Source organism: Biomphalaria glabrata, chromosome 8 (genome assembly GCF_947242115.1).
Source record: "Biomphalaria glabrata chromosome 8, xgBioGlab47.1, whole genome shotgun sequence".
NCBI lineage: Eukaryota > Metazoa > Mollusca > Gastropoda > Planorbidae > Biomphalaria > Biomphalaria glabrata.
Genome location: NC_074718.1, coordinates 38,153,837 through 38,174,760, shown reverse-complemented (window position 1 = coordinate 38,174,760; position 20,924 = coordinate 38,153,837). Strand labels below are relative to the sequence as shown.

The window sequence follows — 20,924 nt, the reverse complement described above, 5'->3', positions numbered from 1 at the left end:
TGCATTGTTGTATAGCAGTGACGAGGATCTCCCATGATGTATGTCATTAAAATGAATAGAGACAGGCGGGCTTAGTTGCAAAATTTCGAATGTCTCTAAGGTTTTATTGAGTCGGGTCCTGCCTGTGTTTCCATAATATAGTCAATATACTCCTTCCCTATTGCTATTAGAGCATGGAATGGGTTGCCTGAGCTAGCCAGGAAAACCAGTGACTTGGCAGAATTTAAGTCATTGGTTAATATGCATGACTAAATGCATGACGCGTAGGACGTAATCATCTTCTTTTTTGAAGTAACGTCTGTATTATATAAGATAAGAAGATAGTCTATAGATCATTTGACACCTTGAGCATATAATAGCATATAGATCTATGTCAAGTCCTAAAATGACCAACAAGATCAGTGGTAAATTTTACTGCAATAGTAGAGGAGTCATATCAGGCTTTAATAGATCTATAGTCTAGATCTAGTCGAGGCCGACGGGGGTAGACCCTGTAAAACGGTATATAATAGATCTAGATCTACTTCTCTATAGCTCTAAGACTCTAGATCTATATAGGTCTGTGATTTAGATCGCTTTTTTGTGATTTTTTTTTAAAAGAGTGTATTATTGTTAGCAGTCTAGCCTAGAAAAGTTTGAAAGTAGGCGCCACAACAATGACTTTAGTTTAGATCTCTAATATTAGATCTACTTAGGTCTAGGTATAGAATAGTCTAGAGGTAGAGTCTAGATCTATAATGATATGTGTAGATTTATTCTAGATCTAGAATCTCTATAGAGTCTAATTAATTATTTAATAGATATCTATTCTTAATTCTAGACCTGGTAATCATAATCAATGATAATCATTCATAATGCCAATAAATAATGGTATTTTGGTTGGAACACCTCCTCCCCGCCCCCCCCCCCCCCCCCAAGCCTAGATTCTAGATGTAGATAAATAGACATGTTATAAATATAATGGTGATATAAAAAATAAATCAAATAAATGCAGTGGACAGATTCACATATCTTGGCAGCACACTCTCCAGAAATGGAAATATCAATAATTTGAATAATGAAATTCGCCAAAGCCATTGCATCCTATGACAGACTGTCTAAACTAAAAACGTCTGGAACAGACATGGTATCACCACAAATACAAAGCTAGGGATCTATCAAGCTGTCATTCTCCCTACATTGCTCTAAACCTCAGAAACGTGGACGTTGTCGTCGTTGTGGACAGTGTACAGAAAACATGCAAAGAAACTGAGCCACTAACACAAGACATGTCTAAGAAAAATACTGAAGTCCTTGGAAGAGCAGGTCTGCAAAGCATCCACACAATCTTGATTCAGTCCCAGCTGCGATGGGTAGGACATGTCTGCAAAATGGAAGGTCGCTGCATCCCTAAACGACTCTTATATGGCCAACTAAGCGAAGGAAAGCGCTCGCAAGGTTGTCAAAGAAAACTTCAGGGACACCCTCAAAACATCCCTGAAGGCGTTCAGCAAAGATCCAGCCACCTGGGAGACAGAGGCACATGACAGAACATCATGGCATTGCGCTGTGAAAATTGGTGCACAGGTTGCTGAGGAAAAGAAAACAACGCTGACAGATAAAAAATGCCAGAGAAGAAAAGCAAGGCCAATGACACTAGCTCCAGCTGGAATAACCTGCCCAGTGTGCAGCCGAACATTCTGGGCTCACATAGATCTCATTAGTCACATGAGGAGGCATAAAACCCCAGTGCAAAGCCCTCAGCCCCCTGGATGACTAAGTGATTATCATCGAACCATGATGGACGAACTATATTTATATAATAAAAAATAATTCTATATCTAGTCTAGATTGATATAGATATAGAAATAGATCTAGATCTATATTAATTATCTCTATATTATATAGTCTGAATATAGGAGATTCTAGATCTAATACTCAACTCATAGAGAGTAGACTGTAGATACACTAGTCACCAGAATGAGATCTAGACCTAGAATCTAGTCTAGTAATCTAGAGAATCTAGAGTTGTATTCACTATTCTACAGTCTAGATCTAATTCTACTAGACTTACAAAATGTCAGTCAAGATTCTAGATTAGATAATATAATAATTTAATATATATAATATATTTAATAGGAGGTGTAGTCTAGAAAAATACTATGAATAGATTTGAATATATTATACTAATTATAGTAATAGATGATAGATCTAGATTTATATTATAACATCTAAGTCTAAGACTGTACATCATCTCATGTATATTTCTATAACTATTACAAAGTTTATATATAGATCTATAATATATATATATATTATATAGACAACTATAAAATCTAGATCGTATTAAATTCTATTAATTGGATCTAGTCATCTAGATGTCTAGATATAGATCTATTCTAGAATTAGGTACTTTGATTTTCTAGGTCTAGAATTTTTAGTCTAGATCTACAACTAGATAGATTTCTAGATCTAGCCAGATGAATATATTATAATTATTATAACTTATATTCTAGAATTAGATAGATTTCTAGATCTAGCCAGATGAATATATAACTTATATTCTAGAATTCTATTAAATATTAATTTGTCTTAAATATAATTGTAAACGTTTTCGCAAAGAACATATTATATATATATATATTTTATTTGTGGCTTTTTAAAAAATCAATAATAAATCCAACATATGCCAATAAAATACTACATTATTACCAGACAAGGTTGACTCAGCCAGCTGTTTAGTATATTATGTCATTTGGAGAAATATGTTGTTTGCAAAAAAATTACATAAGAAGAAAGAAAACCTTGACTACAATCCTACAGAGGTCAAGAATTTAGTGAACTCTCTTCTACTAATTAAATTCATTTCCCTAACAACCATAGGGTCAGAGTTTATCTCAAGAAGCCACCACAAAGGGAGGAGCTGGAATACTCAACGAATGGCCAAATGGAGAAAATTAATTAATAAATGTTATAAATCAAGTCCATTGCCAATGGTGAGCTCTCTGGCAGCCACATAGCAGAAAGAGAAACACCGGAACTGACAGCTATCACGTCAGCAAACCACCCAAGTACGCCAAACAAAATGTCTTCCTGAGTGATGCAAAAACAGACCAAATTAAAAAACAGAACTAACTCAAATTCCTCCAATGTGAAATGATTCAGGATAGTACTTATAAAGCTCATTAGCAACAGCAAGAAAACTGTTCTCCATTGGATTCCAGCACAAATACAAATGAAGAAACTAATAGTGAATAAAAAAAGGAGAAATATGGACAAGCTCTCATCCAAATTACAAGAAGGACGCCACCTATTATAAATTATCCCAATACCGTCTAAAACGTCTAATTTTTCATATACGAACCAGACACAGCAGAATGAGGCAACATTGTTCCGGAAGCTGAAATTCGGACCAGTGAAATTGGCCATTGTGGAATGCCTTCAGAGATTGCCGACCATGTTTTTCAAAACTGTATTCTTTAACAAATGGCTCAAATAAGACACCGTCCCCAAAACACCACCATAGAAGACAAACTATATGGAGAGCTTCCTGATCTGGAAACCATTTCGCAGTTCATCTCAGAAACTGGTCTAGTCATCTGAACCCTCCAACATTATAATAAGTACGATGAAGAAGAAGCTGTTACGTTACAACTCATCTTACTATATGATGTCGATAGCGATTTTTGTGGGTCTATTTTGAACTTTATATTTGAGTCCTCGGAAATTTTTCAAATCTTTTTTTTATCAGGGTGGCATTGTCTCAAATGATCCTCCAGCTTAATTGGTTTCATAGCGTCACAAAAAGGCACATAAACAATCGCTCATTTGACAAGGAAGGAATGAAGTCCAATTTCAAATACTCAACGCTGTACAGTCCACATTTCTTTTTGTTGAAGTTACAACTAGACAAAATTACACTATTTTGATAGAGTTGTCAAATTAAATACAACAATTTTTCATACGAGCATTTAGTAAGGTACAAATCATAAATGTGTGTATAAAATAATTCCATTATGTCTGATATCAAAATTCATGTCATGACCTGCTGAAATGAGATTCATTATAATCGTAGACCCCAGTGGACATCTCATAGACCCCCAATTTACTTTTTCACTTTCGTAGACCCCTTGGAAGTCTTGGTAGACCCCTGGGGGATTATATAAACCACTTTGGGAATCACTGATCTACACAAAATAGACTTACGGTATGTCTTAGTCATAGATTAGCATAGATCTATGCAGGCTGCAGTGCTTTTTTTTTGTAAAAAAAAAAATAGATGCTGGTACTCTATTGTAACTCTATCTATTAATCTATGACTGTCTATAGACACATAAATTATATAATAATCTAAAATATATATATATAGTAGAAGACAATGTGTTCACTGTTATATTTAATATGTATATTTTCTTTTATTTCATAGATAATGAGTGTATCAAAGAACATACCCCGTAGTCTTCAAGATATTGTATCAAACAATGAAATAAATATTGACCTTGTTGACTTTTCCCATGAAGATAATTGTCTCTCAACTTTTCTGGGACAAGAAACTAGCCAAAAAAATGTGTATCTGGTCTGTCCACCAACATTTATCGAAGACAATGTGTCTGATATGAATGAGTCTAAAACAATAGACAGCCCAAAATGTCAACCAGAAGTGTTTGAAGAAACCAATATGATGGGCTCCCCTTTGAGACTGGAAACTATTGCCAATTTATCAGTTTCAGATTTGACCAGCTCATCACCTGCCGCTAACAGTGATAATAAAAAGAAAAAATCGAACACGCTTAGTTTGCCAGTAGCAAGAAAGCTTTTGAGCAAATTTCTGACTGGCTCAACATTTGGAACACATCCTACAACATTGCTCTGTCTTTGTGATGGTGAAGATAAACAGAAGACAGTTTTGATAGGTGCTAGTAAAGATGTGATACAGAACAGAGTTGTCACTAAGTGTTTGTCAATCACATCAAGTAAAGTTCATCAAACCTCATTAGAAGAGAAATCAACTTTTAATAAAAGTAAGACTTCATTATTTAAAAAAAAAACTTAATTTCTGTTTTTTTTTAATATAAAGATGCCTGGGTTAATGTTTATATAAATTTATATACACCCTGTAATAACAGTTTAAAAATAATGTTGTTAAGCTATGAATCAGTTATATAGTTGATTTACGGTTTACAAAGATAATTATTGATAATCATGGTAAATTTTAAAAATTAAGTTTTGTTTTTATTGGTACCAGTTGGGTCATCTTAGTTCTGGCTATATTTGGCATGTTCTGTCAATAATTAAAAAAAACACACAAGTTTTTATTTATAATAAGTTTTTCACTGTAAAAGTAAAGTTCCCTTTACTGGTTTGCAATCTATTTATAATGCAGGTGATATAAAGGTCATCTGTTTCTATGGTTGAGGGTTAATGAATGTCTCATGTGGTCAGCACCTTGACTGACTGCCTTTACTTTCTCCAATTAATGTCAGGTACCCATTAGAGTTATGTTGGCTCTTGGGGTGTCCCAGAAATCTGTAAATTCAAAAAAATGGTCTTCGGTGAGAATTGAACTCGATGCCCCTTGGTTCAGAAGCCAAGTGCTTTACCACTCAGCCAACACATCCCCTTTTTTCACTATACTGTATAAGTATATTAAAAAAGTTTTATTAAAGGTTTTGATTGTTGATTTCATAAATACATATTGAGAACTATGAATGGTTAGTTTTCTATCTGACACCTCCCTTCCCACACACACATTTATATAATCATAGGTGAGTTGTGAAAGGTATGCATAGAATGACATCCATTTGGCAGTTGTTGTTTTTTCTGGGTTTTTTTTTAGTATTTAGTTGGTGAAACCATTTATTCAAGTAAAAAAAAAATGTTTGTTATATAGTGTTTCATTTTGTTTTTGGAAAAAAAACACATTTTTATTTCATCTTAAGTGACAATTAACAATAATTGCACAACATATATATATATTTAAATCCCAAATCCAATGTACAATGCACCTATTTTTTTTTTTTTTACAAAAAAAGCACTTTTTATATATATATATATATAAATTGTATAAAATATTTAGTACCAAAACAGCCGCTCCAAAATGTATAGTCAGGTATTTTTTTTATCTTGTTTGATTTTTAAATTTTTTTTTTTTGTTGGTTTCTAAGTCTTCTCAGGTAATTGAAAATGGCATCATGGAGTGAGTACATAATTTTGAAAAGTAATTGGTCCACTTGAACACTGACCTACATATATTTGAACACAATGCTCACATTAATTTATATTAGGATTCTGTGAATTTTATTTTGTTGCTTATTTCTTTTCAACAGGTCAAGATTATCATATGAAAAGCTGTTTCAAAATCTTGGACAAGGATGATGGACTAGGCTCCATTGTCCTTGAAGTGAATTGGAGTGACAAACTGGGAAGGGTTAAAATTCAGCATTTAGATTTGGCTCAGTTCATACTTCATGTCAGTGTTACATTTGGTAAGCTAAATAAAATTCATATTATATATTGTATGTGTGTCACATGTGCAGAAAACAAATGACCTAGGAGATTTTATTTCTTCCTACAATTCACTATAGATACAATTGTTGTTTTTTTTCCCTGTACAAGGAAATTTCTTTAGTCAGCAGTTCTTTACCTCCTAGTAAAGTAGTAAAGTTCCCCTTTCAGACCTTGTGGTCTATAGGGCAGATTTCCTTTTCAGATCTTGCGATCTATGGGGCAGATGATGTAAAGGTCATCTGATTCTGTGGCCTACTGTTAACGAGGGTGTCATGTGGCCAGCACAACGACCAACTGCCTTTACTTTTCCCCAACATATGTCAGATACCCAATAGAGCTGGGTGGTTTCAGAGGCGCCCGAAGATCGCAAAATTAAAAATCCCAGTCTTCACCAGGATTTGACCTCCAGACCCCGGTTTGGAAGTCAAGCGCTTTACCGCTCAGCCATCGCGCCTCCTTGCCTCCTAGGCAATAGATCTAATTTTTCACACATATATATGTACACACATGTTCTATGAGAGAGACATTTCATCCAAATCAGTTTTATTCTTTCAAAGTTTGGAAACACTGATCTATTAGAAATGAGAATAACAAAAAAATGTACCTATCATTATCAATCTTAGATATATACTTCTTGTAGCCTGATGCACACATACTATTTTATTTTTTTTTACTATAATTGAGTTTTAAAAAACATAGCTGTTGATATTTGTTTAAAAATGTAGATGAGAGTCATAACATATTTTTTTCTTTTGAAAAAATATTTATTTAGGCAGTGATCAAAGTCCAGTCCACAGTCATTACTGTAGTTTGGAGAAAGTCAAAGTGTTTCTGAACAGCCTGAAGACTGGAGAAATCTCAGCACTGCTAACAAATAAACCAGTGGATGGTCCAGAAAAACTCCTAGAGCTTTTTAGTAAAATAAAGGTTTGTTGCATCGTTCTTAACTAATTTTACTAAAAATTGAGCTTTCTGGAAATGAATGTTCATCTTGTTAATTTGTGCAACAAGACACTGTTTTAACAATCGGAAATAACTCCAATAGTGTTTAATTCTATCTACTTATGAGACCTTACAGTTCATTATGGCGATGAATAATGTCTGACTTTTGCTATAATGTTGTTTTCAATGAGAATAACCTTGACCTTATCCTCTTTCACCTTTAGTTCTAGGTATGTGTATATGTGACAACTAGCAGAATGTTTTCTGTATGAAATAAATTAGTTTTATTTCTACTGAAGCTTAGTTCTAACTAATTAAATTTTTTTCTATTCAGACTATAAGTCACAAATTGGTATTATGGGCATTTGATGTAGCAGTATCAATCAAATTCAGTCATATAGTAATTATTTGTTTCTATTGACTTTATTCCTTGGTTGATGTAGAGGTTAATGTCTAGTATGATTTTACACAAAAAGAAATTGAGCCATAAAAGACATTGAAAAATTGAAGAAATAGAAAATGTAATGGAATAAAACCAAAATTATTTATTTTCTAAATAGCTTGTTCCTTTTTTAATGCTATGGCCAAAATTACAGGGCACATTATTAAAAAATATACTTAGTGATAATTATTTTTAAACACTTTGTTAAAAATTGATGCTATACTGTATTTGCCACTCATATTTATTTGCTTTCTTTTAAATATTTTTAAATATTTCCAAGTATACAAAATCTGGTTTCTTTTATTCTATCTTTAATAATAATAATATTAAAAAAAATGTTTAATGAAAGTTTAGTGTTTAATTCCAGTGATTAAAAAAAAAGAAAAAATTGTTACTTTTACTCCATACAGGCTGGCTTGATTGAAGCACAAAGTTCTTCTGAAAATCATGGTTTGCTTAGTGGTGTGACCAAAATACTTCGACTGGAGCAAAGATCTGATTTAGATTTTACTGACATGTTGTGGATTATATTGTCCAAGTGTCCAACTTTCAAGGAGATTGTGCATTGTTTAAACATGACCTTCCTTGAATTAAGGAAGCAAGAACTTCAGTTCTTTGTCCACTCTGACAATCAAACAACATTAGCCAAACTTGTCCGGCAATCTTACTCTGGCATAGCAGCCTTCCCCTCTTTGACAGGTCGACTACCTCTTTTAATTGTGGCAGAACTTGGACTGGAGTTTATCCGCAAGAACTACTTAGCCATTTTGCTCAACAACAAGCTGTGCACTAAGGAAGAATGGGCATCTTTTATTCATGATTTAACCCCGAGCACCAGCGCTGTAATGGACATGGAGGAGTTAAGTATCAGCTTGTCACATGGTCTCAGTGATGCTTTGACCAAATTGCATCACTGCCTTGAGCTGCTTACCATCGTGGATGCTTTCACAGAGAGACAGGATTTGCGTGCTATTGTAGCAGCAGTTATGAACTACTACAGAACAAACCATCTCGACACAGATAGGACCTTCAGCTTTCCCATCACGGCTCTGCAGGCCAGTCCAGAAATGAATAAAAATCCTATGTACTCATTTAGAAGGGAATGTGTCTCTGATGGGACCTCAGTGGTGGAGAATGTTCTGTCTGAATATCCTGAGGCATTGGGAAGCACATCTTTGTCTGTTTCAATGGATCAAACTTCTATTGTTGACAGAGAGTACTTTTATTTTAAAACACAAGAAAGTCTTCACTATTTGCAAAAGGTTTGATTATTATATTTTGCTTAATTAAAATAGTTATGATTCATGCTAAATTATTTTTGACCAAAGTACATAGTTATGAATATATCTGCATTGTTTTTTGTAATTTTGTACTCTAAATTTTTAGAAAATTGTATCATTTTATTTATAAGTAAAATATTGTATAATATGTAACTCTAATTTAAAAAATAATAATTACAAGACATTTTATTTACTACCGGTATATTATTTACTGCTAGAATTAAGTTTTACTGACCTCTTTCAAACAGGTTTATGAACCAAATAATTACTACGACTTTTAATAGAATCCTTGCATTTTTGCATGTATGGAATAAAATGCCATATTTTTCATAAAGCAATGGTAGAACTAAGACACACATTGTGAAAATGAAGGAGAAAAAATTAACTGAAATTTCTTAGAAATTGTATTTAATAATTTGGCGACAAGATCTAGATCTATTTTAAAATTAGAATCTTTGAAATAAGCTGTATATTAATGCAAGACTGTCCTTGTTGTTGTATTGTTGCACACAGGCCTGCAATATGTGTGTGTAATATACAACTGTTTATGCAACAATCCCTTTGTGTTTTAATCTTTTTTATATTCCTGGAATGATTTTCTTAGCAAAGAGAGATTATAGTCAAATATAATCTGATGTGATGTAAATGCAATAAATTTTGTTTTTGAAAAATATTTGTTTTCTGTTTTCATGATGGTCTTGCAGGAGGTTTGGGCTAGACTAGGCCATATTGAACTCATCATTTCTGAAAGAAGCTTGGAATTTACAAGGGTGAAAGAAAAAAAAAACTTTTTGTAGAGACTAAAATTATTTAGTGCTTCTTTTTTTTCTTCTTCTAATTTATATTTCTATGTTTAAAATTCTTGTCATTATGCATGACCATACCACGTCCCATATTCATAAAAACAAAAAAAAAAAAGTTAAACATTTTGGCAATTTAAATAATAATTGAAGACTTTTTTAAAAACTTTGTGCCCCAAGCAGGGCATGATTTAAGAAAGGACAGGTGGCCTCTACTGAGAGTAGCCACCACAATAGACTTTTAAAAAAAAAATATCCAAATTTTGATGGGATCAGAAATGTTAACTTTTCTTTTCTCATTTAATAATTTATTTTTACCAATTAAAATTTAAATGTTAGGTTGGCAACACTGTCTTGGTTAAGAAGTGTCCACTTTTTTTGTAATATATAAATGCAGCTCCTGTTCCATTTTTCTTTTTTTACGGCAGTGCATCAACCCAGGGCTTTAAACCCTCCACAGAATAAAAAAATAACCTTTTTTTTTTTTGGCCAATATTGGTATAATCATTTTTTTAAAGGAGCGAAAATAAGAAATTAGATTTGCAAGCTCTCAATTTCTTTCTTCTAAAATCTGGCATGCTTTTAGACATTAGTAATACTATTTGTAGGCCCAAAATTTTTTTATTGTTCAGCTTGTTAATGAACTAAATGAGATTTGATATTTACTTTTAGCCACACCTTTAGGGTTTCATTCCAAAATAAGTCTAGTAGGTCAAATTGAAGGTCTCTTTAAAATTTGGGGTTTTGAACATTTAATAATTGTAGACCTACCTGTCATTTTAGAAAATCTCATCAAAGAGTAGATGAATTACAGAAATGGGAATCAAATTGGAGCATGTCTTTCCACCCAGAAAAATGTCAGTTACTAAGAGTAGCTTAAACAAATAAATTCCACTTATCTTATTCATGAAACCACTGAAAACTGTCATGGAATCCCCATACTGATGAAAATATCAAATAAAGCATTGGGTTTTATTAAAAGAAATTTCTATGAATCAAATAAGAACATAAAAATAAAATGTTATTTAACTTAACCTTGGTTAGGCCAATAATAGAATATGCATCCTGTTTGGGACTCCTCAACTCAAGAAAACATTAAGAAACTGGAACAGATACTTAATAGAGCAGTGAGATTCATAAACGAATATTCACATTTGACTAGACTCACTAGAGTAACACCTTTAGTAAAATCACTAAATTTAGAAAGCCTTCAGGACAGAAGACTTCAAAGTAAAGTAGCAATTATACATAAAACACTGAACCATAATCTTTAAATACTCAGAGAGACACAAAGGCACATTCCTCGTCCCATATGCTAGGACTAATTTGTACAAATACTCCTTCTTTCCTAGTGCTATTAGAGCATGAAATGGGTTGCCTGAGCCAGTAAGGAACGTAATCATCTTCTTTTTTGAAGTAACGTCTGTATAATATAAGATGATAAGATTATTTAACAGAAAAGTCGACCAAACATGTTTTTAAATAGAATGTATTAAAAATGAGATAAGCATTGTAAATTGTATTAAAAAGCAATAGGACCCTGTAACGTGAATAGTGATGTCTAATAAAGGTTTATTTCGTAGCTATGTTGACTACAAAATTAATTGTTACAGCTAACCAGATCACTAGGAACACGATAAAGGATACCAGGTCCATGTGGTTACCAATGACTTTGTATCCATTTTTGCTGTGGCCTTTTAAATGTCCATTGCTATCGTCACTGTTTGGTTTCTTGCTGTCTGGTGTGGCCGTGTGGCCACCTTGTGTTTTTTCACTTAGATCTTGTTTTTTGGGTGAGGTAATTCCAGGGGAGACCACTCGTCTTACAGCTGTAAATCGGTTTAATGCCCTTAGAAAGTTACTTTTGGCTTTCTGGTGTTGTTGTTCTTTCTAGAGGTTTAAAATTAAAAAGAAAAAACAAACAATCGAATGGAGTTTGTGTTATCTGTACGTGGGCCAGTCCTAGTCACACAGTACATTAAAACAAATAATTAAAATCACATGTAAATCATATTCGCATTTGTGTCTTGGCTAGGATCTTGTATTTGTCTAAATCTAACGATACTACACTTAGACACTAGTCTAAACTAACCAAGGGACATTACAATGAACAATGATATACTTTAGACTTCTGAAGAATTCAACTGATGTATTTATTTACATATAGAATGCTCGTCTTGTCTCCCTATTCGTCGTTTTATTATCAATCTCCTTCTTTCTCTCAGCCCTAGCCATCTTGTTCTCCTTCATGTCTCCGTATTCTGAAACGTCATTCGTCTGACTACGTCACTACTTTTAAGGACTCTAAAAACTATGCACAATATATTTACAAAACTAACATAATCTCTAAACTAAACTAGGTCACTACATTTGATAATGAATCAACTAATAAGTATGAGACCATTGTAATCTTTTGACAGACTGATTTGTAGAAGAAAATAATCTTTGATCACTTGTTTTGGATTTTTGGATTTACAAATAAAAAAAATTATGGACTAACACGTGTGTAACATTAACTTTTTTTTCTTTTATTATTTAACCCTTTAAAATAAAAAAAAAAATATTTATGAAACAAATGTAATTTCAATGACACAAGGCTACCTCTAACGAGACAATGCAGTTTGTTATAGAACACGACTACGGTTCAATTTTTAAAGTATGGCCTATCATACAACCCACTAGCTCGAAATTAAAAGATTTTACGACAACCTTCCTTGCAAGGAATATTTGTCAATTCTGTATGGTGGGTTGGCACAGAGAAGAATGAAAGATAAAGACAAGTCGTAGGCCGATTTAGAACTGAACGTTGAAGGCCAACTAGAGAGTGCGCTTACCTCTTCCATATGGTGAATGAAAACAATAATGATGCTGTCCACAACAGTGAGGGTGGAGATGATGAGCAGAGTGAACAGGTAGGTGGTGAGCTTGGGAACTGTGCCGGTCCTTGGCAGCATCCCGCCAACCGTGCTCAGGAAGACAGACAATGCCAGAAGGACCGTAATACCTTGACATAATCCAGACAATAGAAATTATGAAGGTTAGGTTAGGCAGGTCTATAGAGATAACAAAATATTGATGTCTAAAACATACAACAATAAAGCCTAGCCTATTTCCAGTAGCGTAAACCAGGGTTTACCAATCTGATAGTGTCCCCCTCTCCTCTTGTAATCGTAATCCAAAGATGAGTCATCCTTCATGCATATATATCAGTTCATCTACAAAAAGGTATTCATGTGCAGTTACTGTCTTACACAAGTCTTTTTTTTTTTTTTCAAGAGCCACAGTGGGCCCTTAATGATCATAATCACGGGCGCAATGAGCCCCCGCAATGAACTCCCACAATGAATCCCCACAATGAACCTCTTTGCCTCACGGTTGTTACATCACTGCCTATTTCAACGGTTAAATATGAAAATTTTTGTTTCAGCCAATAGCTATGATCATTATGTCACGTGGTTTTGCTTTAAATGAGATCATTTTATTGGTCCAAATAAATGGAAATTCTGTTTCACTACAATAGTCCACCCCAGCATAACTATAATAACAATAACAATATAAATGCAAACACGAAAATCATTCACACACGAAACACATACACACTCTCACACACACAAAACCAGCGCTTTATCGAATTAGGTTTCTTTGTCCATCTCGGTGACGACACGGTCATCTTACGACACCTTGACTGAAAGTGGAATAAAGTTTAAAAAAAAAAAAAACTTTCTGTTTTAGTTTTAATGGGGAGAAAACGACCACTTCGTCCAGGTCTGATGGAACAACGGTTTAATGGGTGCAGGTTGTCTTGCAAGTGTGTGTTTTGAAAAAGGCATCTTTCATGAAAAAGGTCATCAAATGGTAGTTGTGTTTGAATGATATACGATGCCTTTTTTAAATTGATATATTTTGTCGATGTCTTTATTCCAGTAAAGTATTACCATACCAGCAGGTGATGGCAAAGTTAATTAGACTGATGATGGTTGCTGTATTCAACAAGTTTTGACTACATTAAATTTTCTTTGCTTTTTAAGATAGATGAATCGTTAATGAATTATGGTGTAAACATTTTAACGGTGTTTAATCCATTTTAGCTTGTTATTGGTGGTGGTTGTACCTAGGTTTTATTCTTGCACTTATCTTCTTATCTTATATAATAAAGACGTTACTTCAAAAAAGAAGATGATTACGTCCTACGCGTCATGCATTCAGTCATGCATATTAACCAATGACTTAAATTCTGCCAAGTCACTGGTTTTCCTGGCTAGCTCAGGCAACCCATTCCGTGCTCTAATTTGTCCTAGCATATGGGATGAGGAATGTGCCTTTATCTTTGTGTCTTTCTGAGTATTTTATTAAATTTTGTTTTTGTATTTGAAGATTATGGTTCAGAATTTCTGCAAGATTGTCTTTATGTTTCCTAAAATGACCTTTGTCACCACCTCTCTCCACATATTAAGGTCTTGGGCTATGTCGTCGAAGAAGTCAACATCTATTTCCATTGCTTTGAGGTCCCATTGGATTACATCCACATATCGGAAGTGGTCTCCACAACAGATTTTACAATAGCATTCATTTATTTTAAAAGAGAACTTAATATATTATTAATATATATTAACTTAATATACGGCTTGTCCACGACATTATGTGGAACTCAAAAAGTATGAAACACCCTTTTCAAACCAATGTGGCAGTTATTTCGGTTTCTAGAGGCTTAAAACCGGCAATTAAACAATCAACCTTTTTAGGTTGACGCATTTTCAGGGCAACTAATGCATCTCGGGTAATTTTGTACTCTTTTTTTGCATCGTCTGCTATCATTATGAACAATGACAATAATAGAAAGGACGGCGTATTTGGCGTATTTACATACAAAATGGAGTTCATATAATTCAAACTCGCATTAACTCGAAGTTCCGTTCAAATCGAATTTGTCTTCAAAGTTGTTTTTTCTTCTTTGTCGTTATTTAAAAAAAAAAGATTAATTCGAATTCCGTTATGTTAGGTTCCTAACAATTGGAATAAAATTGAAAAATTGTCCATGCGCTAATCTTCATTTTCACTAATCCATATAACAAATCCACGGTCCATCCTTCAACACGCTGCTATCAATCGATTGCATTACATTTTGTGTGTACTTAGGGTTAGCAGCAGACACAAGCACTTCCAGAGGAGGACAAGAAGGAGGATAAAGCCTTACAAAGGACACATGAAAAAAAAACACAAGAATATGAAAACTTTAAAAACTTAGATTGCACTATTTGATGAAACCATGGAAATTTTGTTCCAGGATGAAGAATTTCTAAGGCTGTAGAACTTTACTATATTTAGTAGTCTATTTCTCAGACAGTATTTTTCCAATCGCACATCATTAGCACTAAAGGAACTTGTGGATCTCTAAAAGCAATACATTTTTTCCTATTGTAGATTACGAGAAAAGTAGCTTTCACTGGAGGGTTATGTCCCTTTTGTACCCACTGAATGCTGATCAGCAGAAACTCCTTTTCCATTTTATTATTATGTCTCAGAATGAAAAAAAAAACAACAACACTAGAAGATCTTGGTTTATTTGAAATTATTTTTTTTTAACATTTTTAAACAAGCAAACACCTGTTCAAGAAGGAGGCTGTCAAATAAATTGTCCCCTTGTTGGTGTAACAGTCCTGTCTATGGGTGAGTTTGTGCAGTTAATCCAGAGATAGGAAGAAACAAACCCGTTTGATGGATGAGACCCAATTGTGAAAAAAGCCAGACATTTTTACACTTTAGGCCAATGCCAGCCGGACACAATCCCAAAAAGGAGGACATAGCCTCTTTTTGCCGGACGTCTGGTAGCCCTATTTGTACGTCATGTGGTATGTTATATCATCATGACTAAGGCGTCCCTTAGCCTAGTCTGGGAGGGGGGGGGTTCAAAGGCTTGCCATCTGACACTCCCAACCCTCTCTCTCACAGTCACGCTCACATCAGACGATGTGTACAATGTTGTCATCACTAAATATAACGTAGCCCTCCAGTTATTTAATTGATAAAGTGCCATTCGAACTTTTAAATTTCAAAACATTATAGCTTCTTTATAACATAGATGAGTGGATAGCACTGATTGCATTATAAATGAAGCTTGGAATAATTTCCCCATTTTTACTGTGAAAAAAAAAAAGGAAAAATATGAACATGAATAAATAAATAATTCAAAGTCAAACTCAAAACATGTTCTTAAACTTTGATAAAGTTGAAATGCCCTAGTTTGATCTTTGAATGTGCATTGAGCATGACATTTGAAACGCTGAGATAAATAAAGTGATGGATCTATATATGTTCACCAGACATATATATATATATATATATATATATATATATATATATATATATATATATATATATATATATATATATATATATATATATATATATATATGTCTATGATATATATGACTATATATATGTCTATATAAAAAGTGGTTTGAGTGCTGGGACAAGTCCCAAAAAGCCCGTGGAGTCTGGGAGCGCATGAGGCGCCCTGACCGCACTTCATCGTGGTGGAGGCTGTCCAGGCCTGAGCAAGCTATTATAGCACAGTGCAGGACAGGCCACTGTCCTGTTGGCTCATATTTCTCGCGGATTTGGCATAATTTTGATTCACGGTGCCCCCGCTGCGGGGAAGAAGAGGAAACCGTGCCTCATATTCTGTTTGACTGCCCCAGACTTGCTGATCTCCGTCTCGACAGGTCTGGGAAACCCAAAATTCTCGACCTGTATTGCGACATTTATGCACTACGCAAGACAGCAGGGTTTCTGTCCAGGGCTTTTGCAAGAGAGGATTTGAGCCTCTCAAGCCTTCACTCTAATGGAGTTTGATGATGATGATAATGATATATATATCTGTCTATGATGTTCACCTTACCGTAAGAGATTTTCTCCCCTGAATTTCCGGGAATGGCGAAGACTAAAATATTCAGAAAGGACAAGAAAACGACCGGAAGTACGACATTGAAAAGTAGAAAATATGGCCGTCTCCTTAAAGACATACTGATCTGTGGAGACATAAATTATACAGCAATGATTAGAAGAAAACTGGGAGAAAGAGGATGAGGTGGAGGGGTGAAACATTTGTACATCGGATGTTCCTGCGACAAACAAGTTCTTCTTGTCTATTTCATTTAGACATAGAAATAGAATGCAACCTACACAGAACTCTGCATTAGTATCCGCTCTTAAATTGGTCGGGATGTCAAACTGGATGGCTTTTAGATCCCATTCGGTAGTGTTGCTGAAGTATTTAGTGATGACAGGTTTCTGAAGGTTAGTGAATCTCAACTGGTTGTATGTATAGGTCATAGACTTCATCTGTGCAGAAGTGAGAAGATTACGCAGTTAAGTGAGAATGGAAAGTCCAAACAATATTTGATTGATTCAATCATTCAATCATAAGTTTGTGACGTTCATCGTGTGAATTGTGACGTAAACGTTTCTCGTTTGTTTGTTTACTGGTTCGTGGTTGATTTAAATTACGCTGGAAAACATTAGGAGGCCATAGGGAGTGTTGACAGTGCGCAGCATTTATTGTGTAGGATTTCAAGTGTAATTTTATAGTGAGGTATACAACCATGTTCTATGGAGGCCGGCATGGGCGTAGCCAGGGTGTGTGTTTTGGGGCTCACCCCCCCCCCCCCGAAATGAAAATCCCCACCCCCACCCCCCCACCTGGCTAGGCCCATGGAGGCCATGTGTACAATATAGCAATACCACATACCATTTGGCTGCTGCGCTGAGTCGGACACTTATCCCGCATGGGACCGCATGCCAAAGGCGATACTTTTGTTGGCGCACATGGATGAGGACGCCGTAACAGAGGTGCGCCCACCCCAGGAAGCACAGTAAGGATCGATTTAGGCTCTTTTTTCCGTCATTGGCATAAAGGAAACTAGCTGGCGGATAACTCACACGAAGACACACATTTGAGGCCCAAAGAAAAGCCGTTGTCGCAGAAGGGAAAAAAAACTTACAGAAACCCCGGCGGACAGCAGCTTTTTCTCTATTACCTCAAATGCCCATAAAACTAGTAAATCCCTGGTAAAAAGTGTATATTCACATTCTATAGACAGTATATATATACAAGTGTAAGACTATGCTTTATAATTATTTAGTAATATTTAAAAATATTTTTAATTTTTATGTCTAGAATCATGCTTTATGCCCAACGCGCTTTATGAACTGGTCAAAAATAAATCATACATTAAAAGGCGAACAAAACTTATTTTGAAAAGCTGCTCTTAATTCAACGCAGTCAGCGTTCTATGGGGAGTGAGATCAAAACCTTTTGTTTGTGTACTGGAATCTCTATCAGTTTTGATGGAAGAGATTGTCGCTACTTAATGAGATATAATTCACGGATCTCTCTGAGAGACATGGATTTACAGATTGCTCAGTTCACTAAGTACTAGGTTATTTCATCCATATAAATTATAAATGCACTGATGACAACGTAGAGCTACCATGCTATTGATTCATGCACTCACAGGGAACCAAGGGCGTGTAAGCATAAGTTCCGAATTGATTAACTTCAATCTTATCCTCATTCGTCTGAAGTTTATTGTTGGCCATTTCTGTGTTCACGACACAACTTTTGGTTGCTGGACTTCGAACTGATATACAGTTGCGAATCATCGACGAAGAAGTGGCATGAAATATTGGCTCTCTTGAAAACATCGTTCAGAGGATAGGCGTACAAAGTAAATAGCATTATGCCTAGAACTGGTCCTTGGGGTACAGCATATTGTACTTACTGTTCTTCTAAGTTCGGTAAATTTAAAACAAGTTAATAAAAACTAAGTGGCAGAAAATCTGGCATTGGGACGCTGACCAGAACAGCATGGGAAGAAGTGATTTTGCAGAAGTGAAATGCAGAGTAGGAAGTTAAGTATCATGACCACCGATGTCTGATTTGACGTTTCGATTGCTCCTTTATAAATGAAGATAATTATGTCTTAACATGAACAGCTAGTAGGACGGCCAAATTCTAACTTGGTGCCATAGTGACGACTGTACGTAGAGAATACCCCACAACCAGGCAGCTCAGTTCTACAACACTTCATATACGCGGATAAGAGGCGTATTTGTTTTTCTAAGAAAAAGTAATTAGGAAAAAATGTGCGCTAACACCATACGCTGAGACGAGATTTCTTTCGAAAATCTGGGTTAAGATTTGATTTGTTTGGTAGAGGCATTCTGGGAAACTATACCCGCAATCAGCGAAGTTCGTAATCAGCAAAGTGCTCATGAACTGATCTGGAACAAGTACATCAATACTGAATAGGAACAAGAAAGATAAAGTTTTAAATGAAACTTAAAAAAAAAGGTTTTTGAGATAGTGTACTATGTTTAAAGTCAAATCATACATTAAGACAGTCATTTACTAACCACTATTGAACAATTATGTTCATCAAATGGATAGTTGTCCATGACAAGCTCACAGGAAACTGTAAACAGGCTCCCTGGCGCCCACATCACAAGACCGCTGCTCTTGACCAGAAATGGCCTGTGGAAAAAAAAGTTTGCCCATAGATCTAGTTCTTTTTTACCCTGATAAATACTTAAAATAATTGTAAATAAGATATGTAATATCATTCATGGCGAAATAAATATTTCCTCTCTCCATATAATCATCTAGTTAGGCTTAAGTTAAAATCAAACATTTCTCCCTCCTCCCCTTTTTTTATAACCCAGAATATTTATTAAGTCGATATGATAATTTAGTCAGATCAGCCTTTTTTTTTTATAATATTATTACAAAGCTTATATTAACTCACTTGGTCTGTCTGGATGGAATCTTGTAGATGCTATTTCTCCCATTTGTCATTCTCGGATCAAGTTAAAACTTTAAACAGTTATTCACCTTTGATGACAACACATTAATCAATACAAAAATGTACCAATTTTTTTTTATTAATTAGAAGTAATTAATTAATTTTGTTTTATATAGAAAATTTAGAATAATCTTGCAGTATTGATATATGTGAAAAAAGTGTGCGGTTCTTTCCCTTACATAAGCTTTTTTTCTACATTTCATTTTTAGCACTTTTTTAAAAATAATTTACTTGTTAATTAATACATTTTAAAACCCATTAATGCCGATATGATTCTACAAATAAGAGAATCTCACGCCATGTCGTCAGCAAACACATCTCTCTTGTCTAAAGTGTTCATCAAAATAACTCTTGGTCTCCAGACTGATCCAGGGTACGGGTGAATAGTTTGTTCTCCGTTGTATTTGTTCGGATCCCAGGCAATGATCTGTTAATAAAAAATAATTTTTATGCCACGAGGCTTTTTTTTAAACGAATTTTGTTGAAAGGAAAGGAGAAATCTACTCAGCCATCTCAACATGTAAATCAAAATCTCATCAAAAAAGTTTTTGTGTAATTATATTTAATAATATATCAGAGGTCAATAATAAAACAGTAGGCCTTTAGTTGTTGGAATCTACGTAGCTTGAAGAGGTGCTTTGAGTTTGAGAACCGCTTTTCTTGGGTATGTCTTATGACGAAGATTTCATTTATATGTTTATTGAGCGTATTTCGCGAATCGATTAAATGCTTTCGCGCTATCCCTCAAGTATAGCCGATCCTAAATATTTAAGCACAGTATTTTTCGTTTGTATGTCTCTATTTGGTATATTTCTTATGTTTGTTTATATTGAGCCCATTACGTATGCATGCCTGTATTTAACATCCGCACGTATGTCCATACCTCATCCATCCAACCAAAAACAAAATATCCGTTGCAGGTAAAACTCTGAGCCAAGTCGTCGATGCCCACGATGGACAAGAGAGCGAATTGAACCACGACTTCCATAATGCTGGACTGGTTTCTCTGGGGCCTAACCTCGGGACGGTAGCTCTCAGGGTTCAGCTTGTCCTCAAGTAGCGTCACAGTTTCCTGATAACTTTGACATTGGACGTCTAAGACCAGGAGGATGAC

The 20,924-nt window shown here is 34.7% G+C and overlaps 2 protein-coding genes across 5 annotated transcripts; one reads left to right on the top strand and one right to left on the bottom strand.

Annotated features, from left to right (window-relative positions):
* Positions 1–600: 600 nt before the first annotated feature.
* LOC106050166 (protein zwilch homolog) lies at positions 601–9,821 on the top strand. 4 transcript variants are annotated; one of them, XM_056039419.1, is made up of 5 exons: positions 601–641; positions 4,406–5,000; positions 6,306–6,464; positions 7,259–7,413; positions 8,281–9,821. In XM_056039419.1, the coding sequence occupies exons 2-5, from the start codon at positions 4,409–4,411 to the stop codon at positions 9,136–9,138; spliced, it is 1,764 nt and encodes a 587-aa protein (XP_055895394.1). In that variant the 5' UTR covers positions 601–641; positions 4,406–4,408; the 3' UTR covers positions 9,139–9,821. The 4 variants fall into 4 exon arrangements, with proteins under 4 accessions (XP_055895394.1, XP_055895392.1, XP_055895391.1 ...); XM_056039417.1 differs by having other exon boundaries at positions 620–701; XM_056039416.1 differs by having other exon boundaries at positions 620–719.
* Positions 9,822–11,245: 1,424 nt separating this feature from the next.
* On the bottom strand, positions 11,246–20,702 carry LOC106078123 (neuronal acetylcholine receptor subunit alpha-6-like). The gene is made up of 7 exons (XM_056039377.1): positions 20,694–20,702; positions 20,107–20,237; positions 19,365–19,482; positions 17,133–17,291; positions 16,849–16,978; positions 12,785–12,954; positions 11,246–11,840 (listed from the first exon to the last, which is right to left on the bottom strand). Exons 1-7 carry the CDS (start codon positions 20,700–20,702, stop codon positions 11,523–11,525), a joined length of 1,035 nt encoding a protein of 344 aa, XP_055895352.1. The 3' UTR covers positions 11,246–11,522.
* Positions 20,703–20,924: the final 222 nt, after the last annotated feature.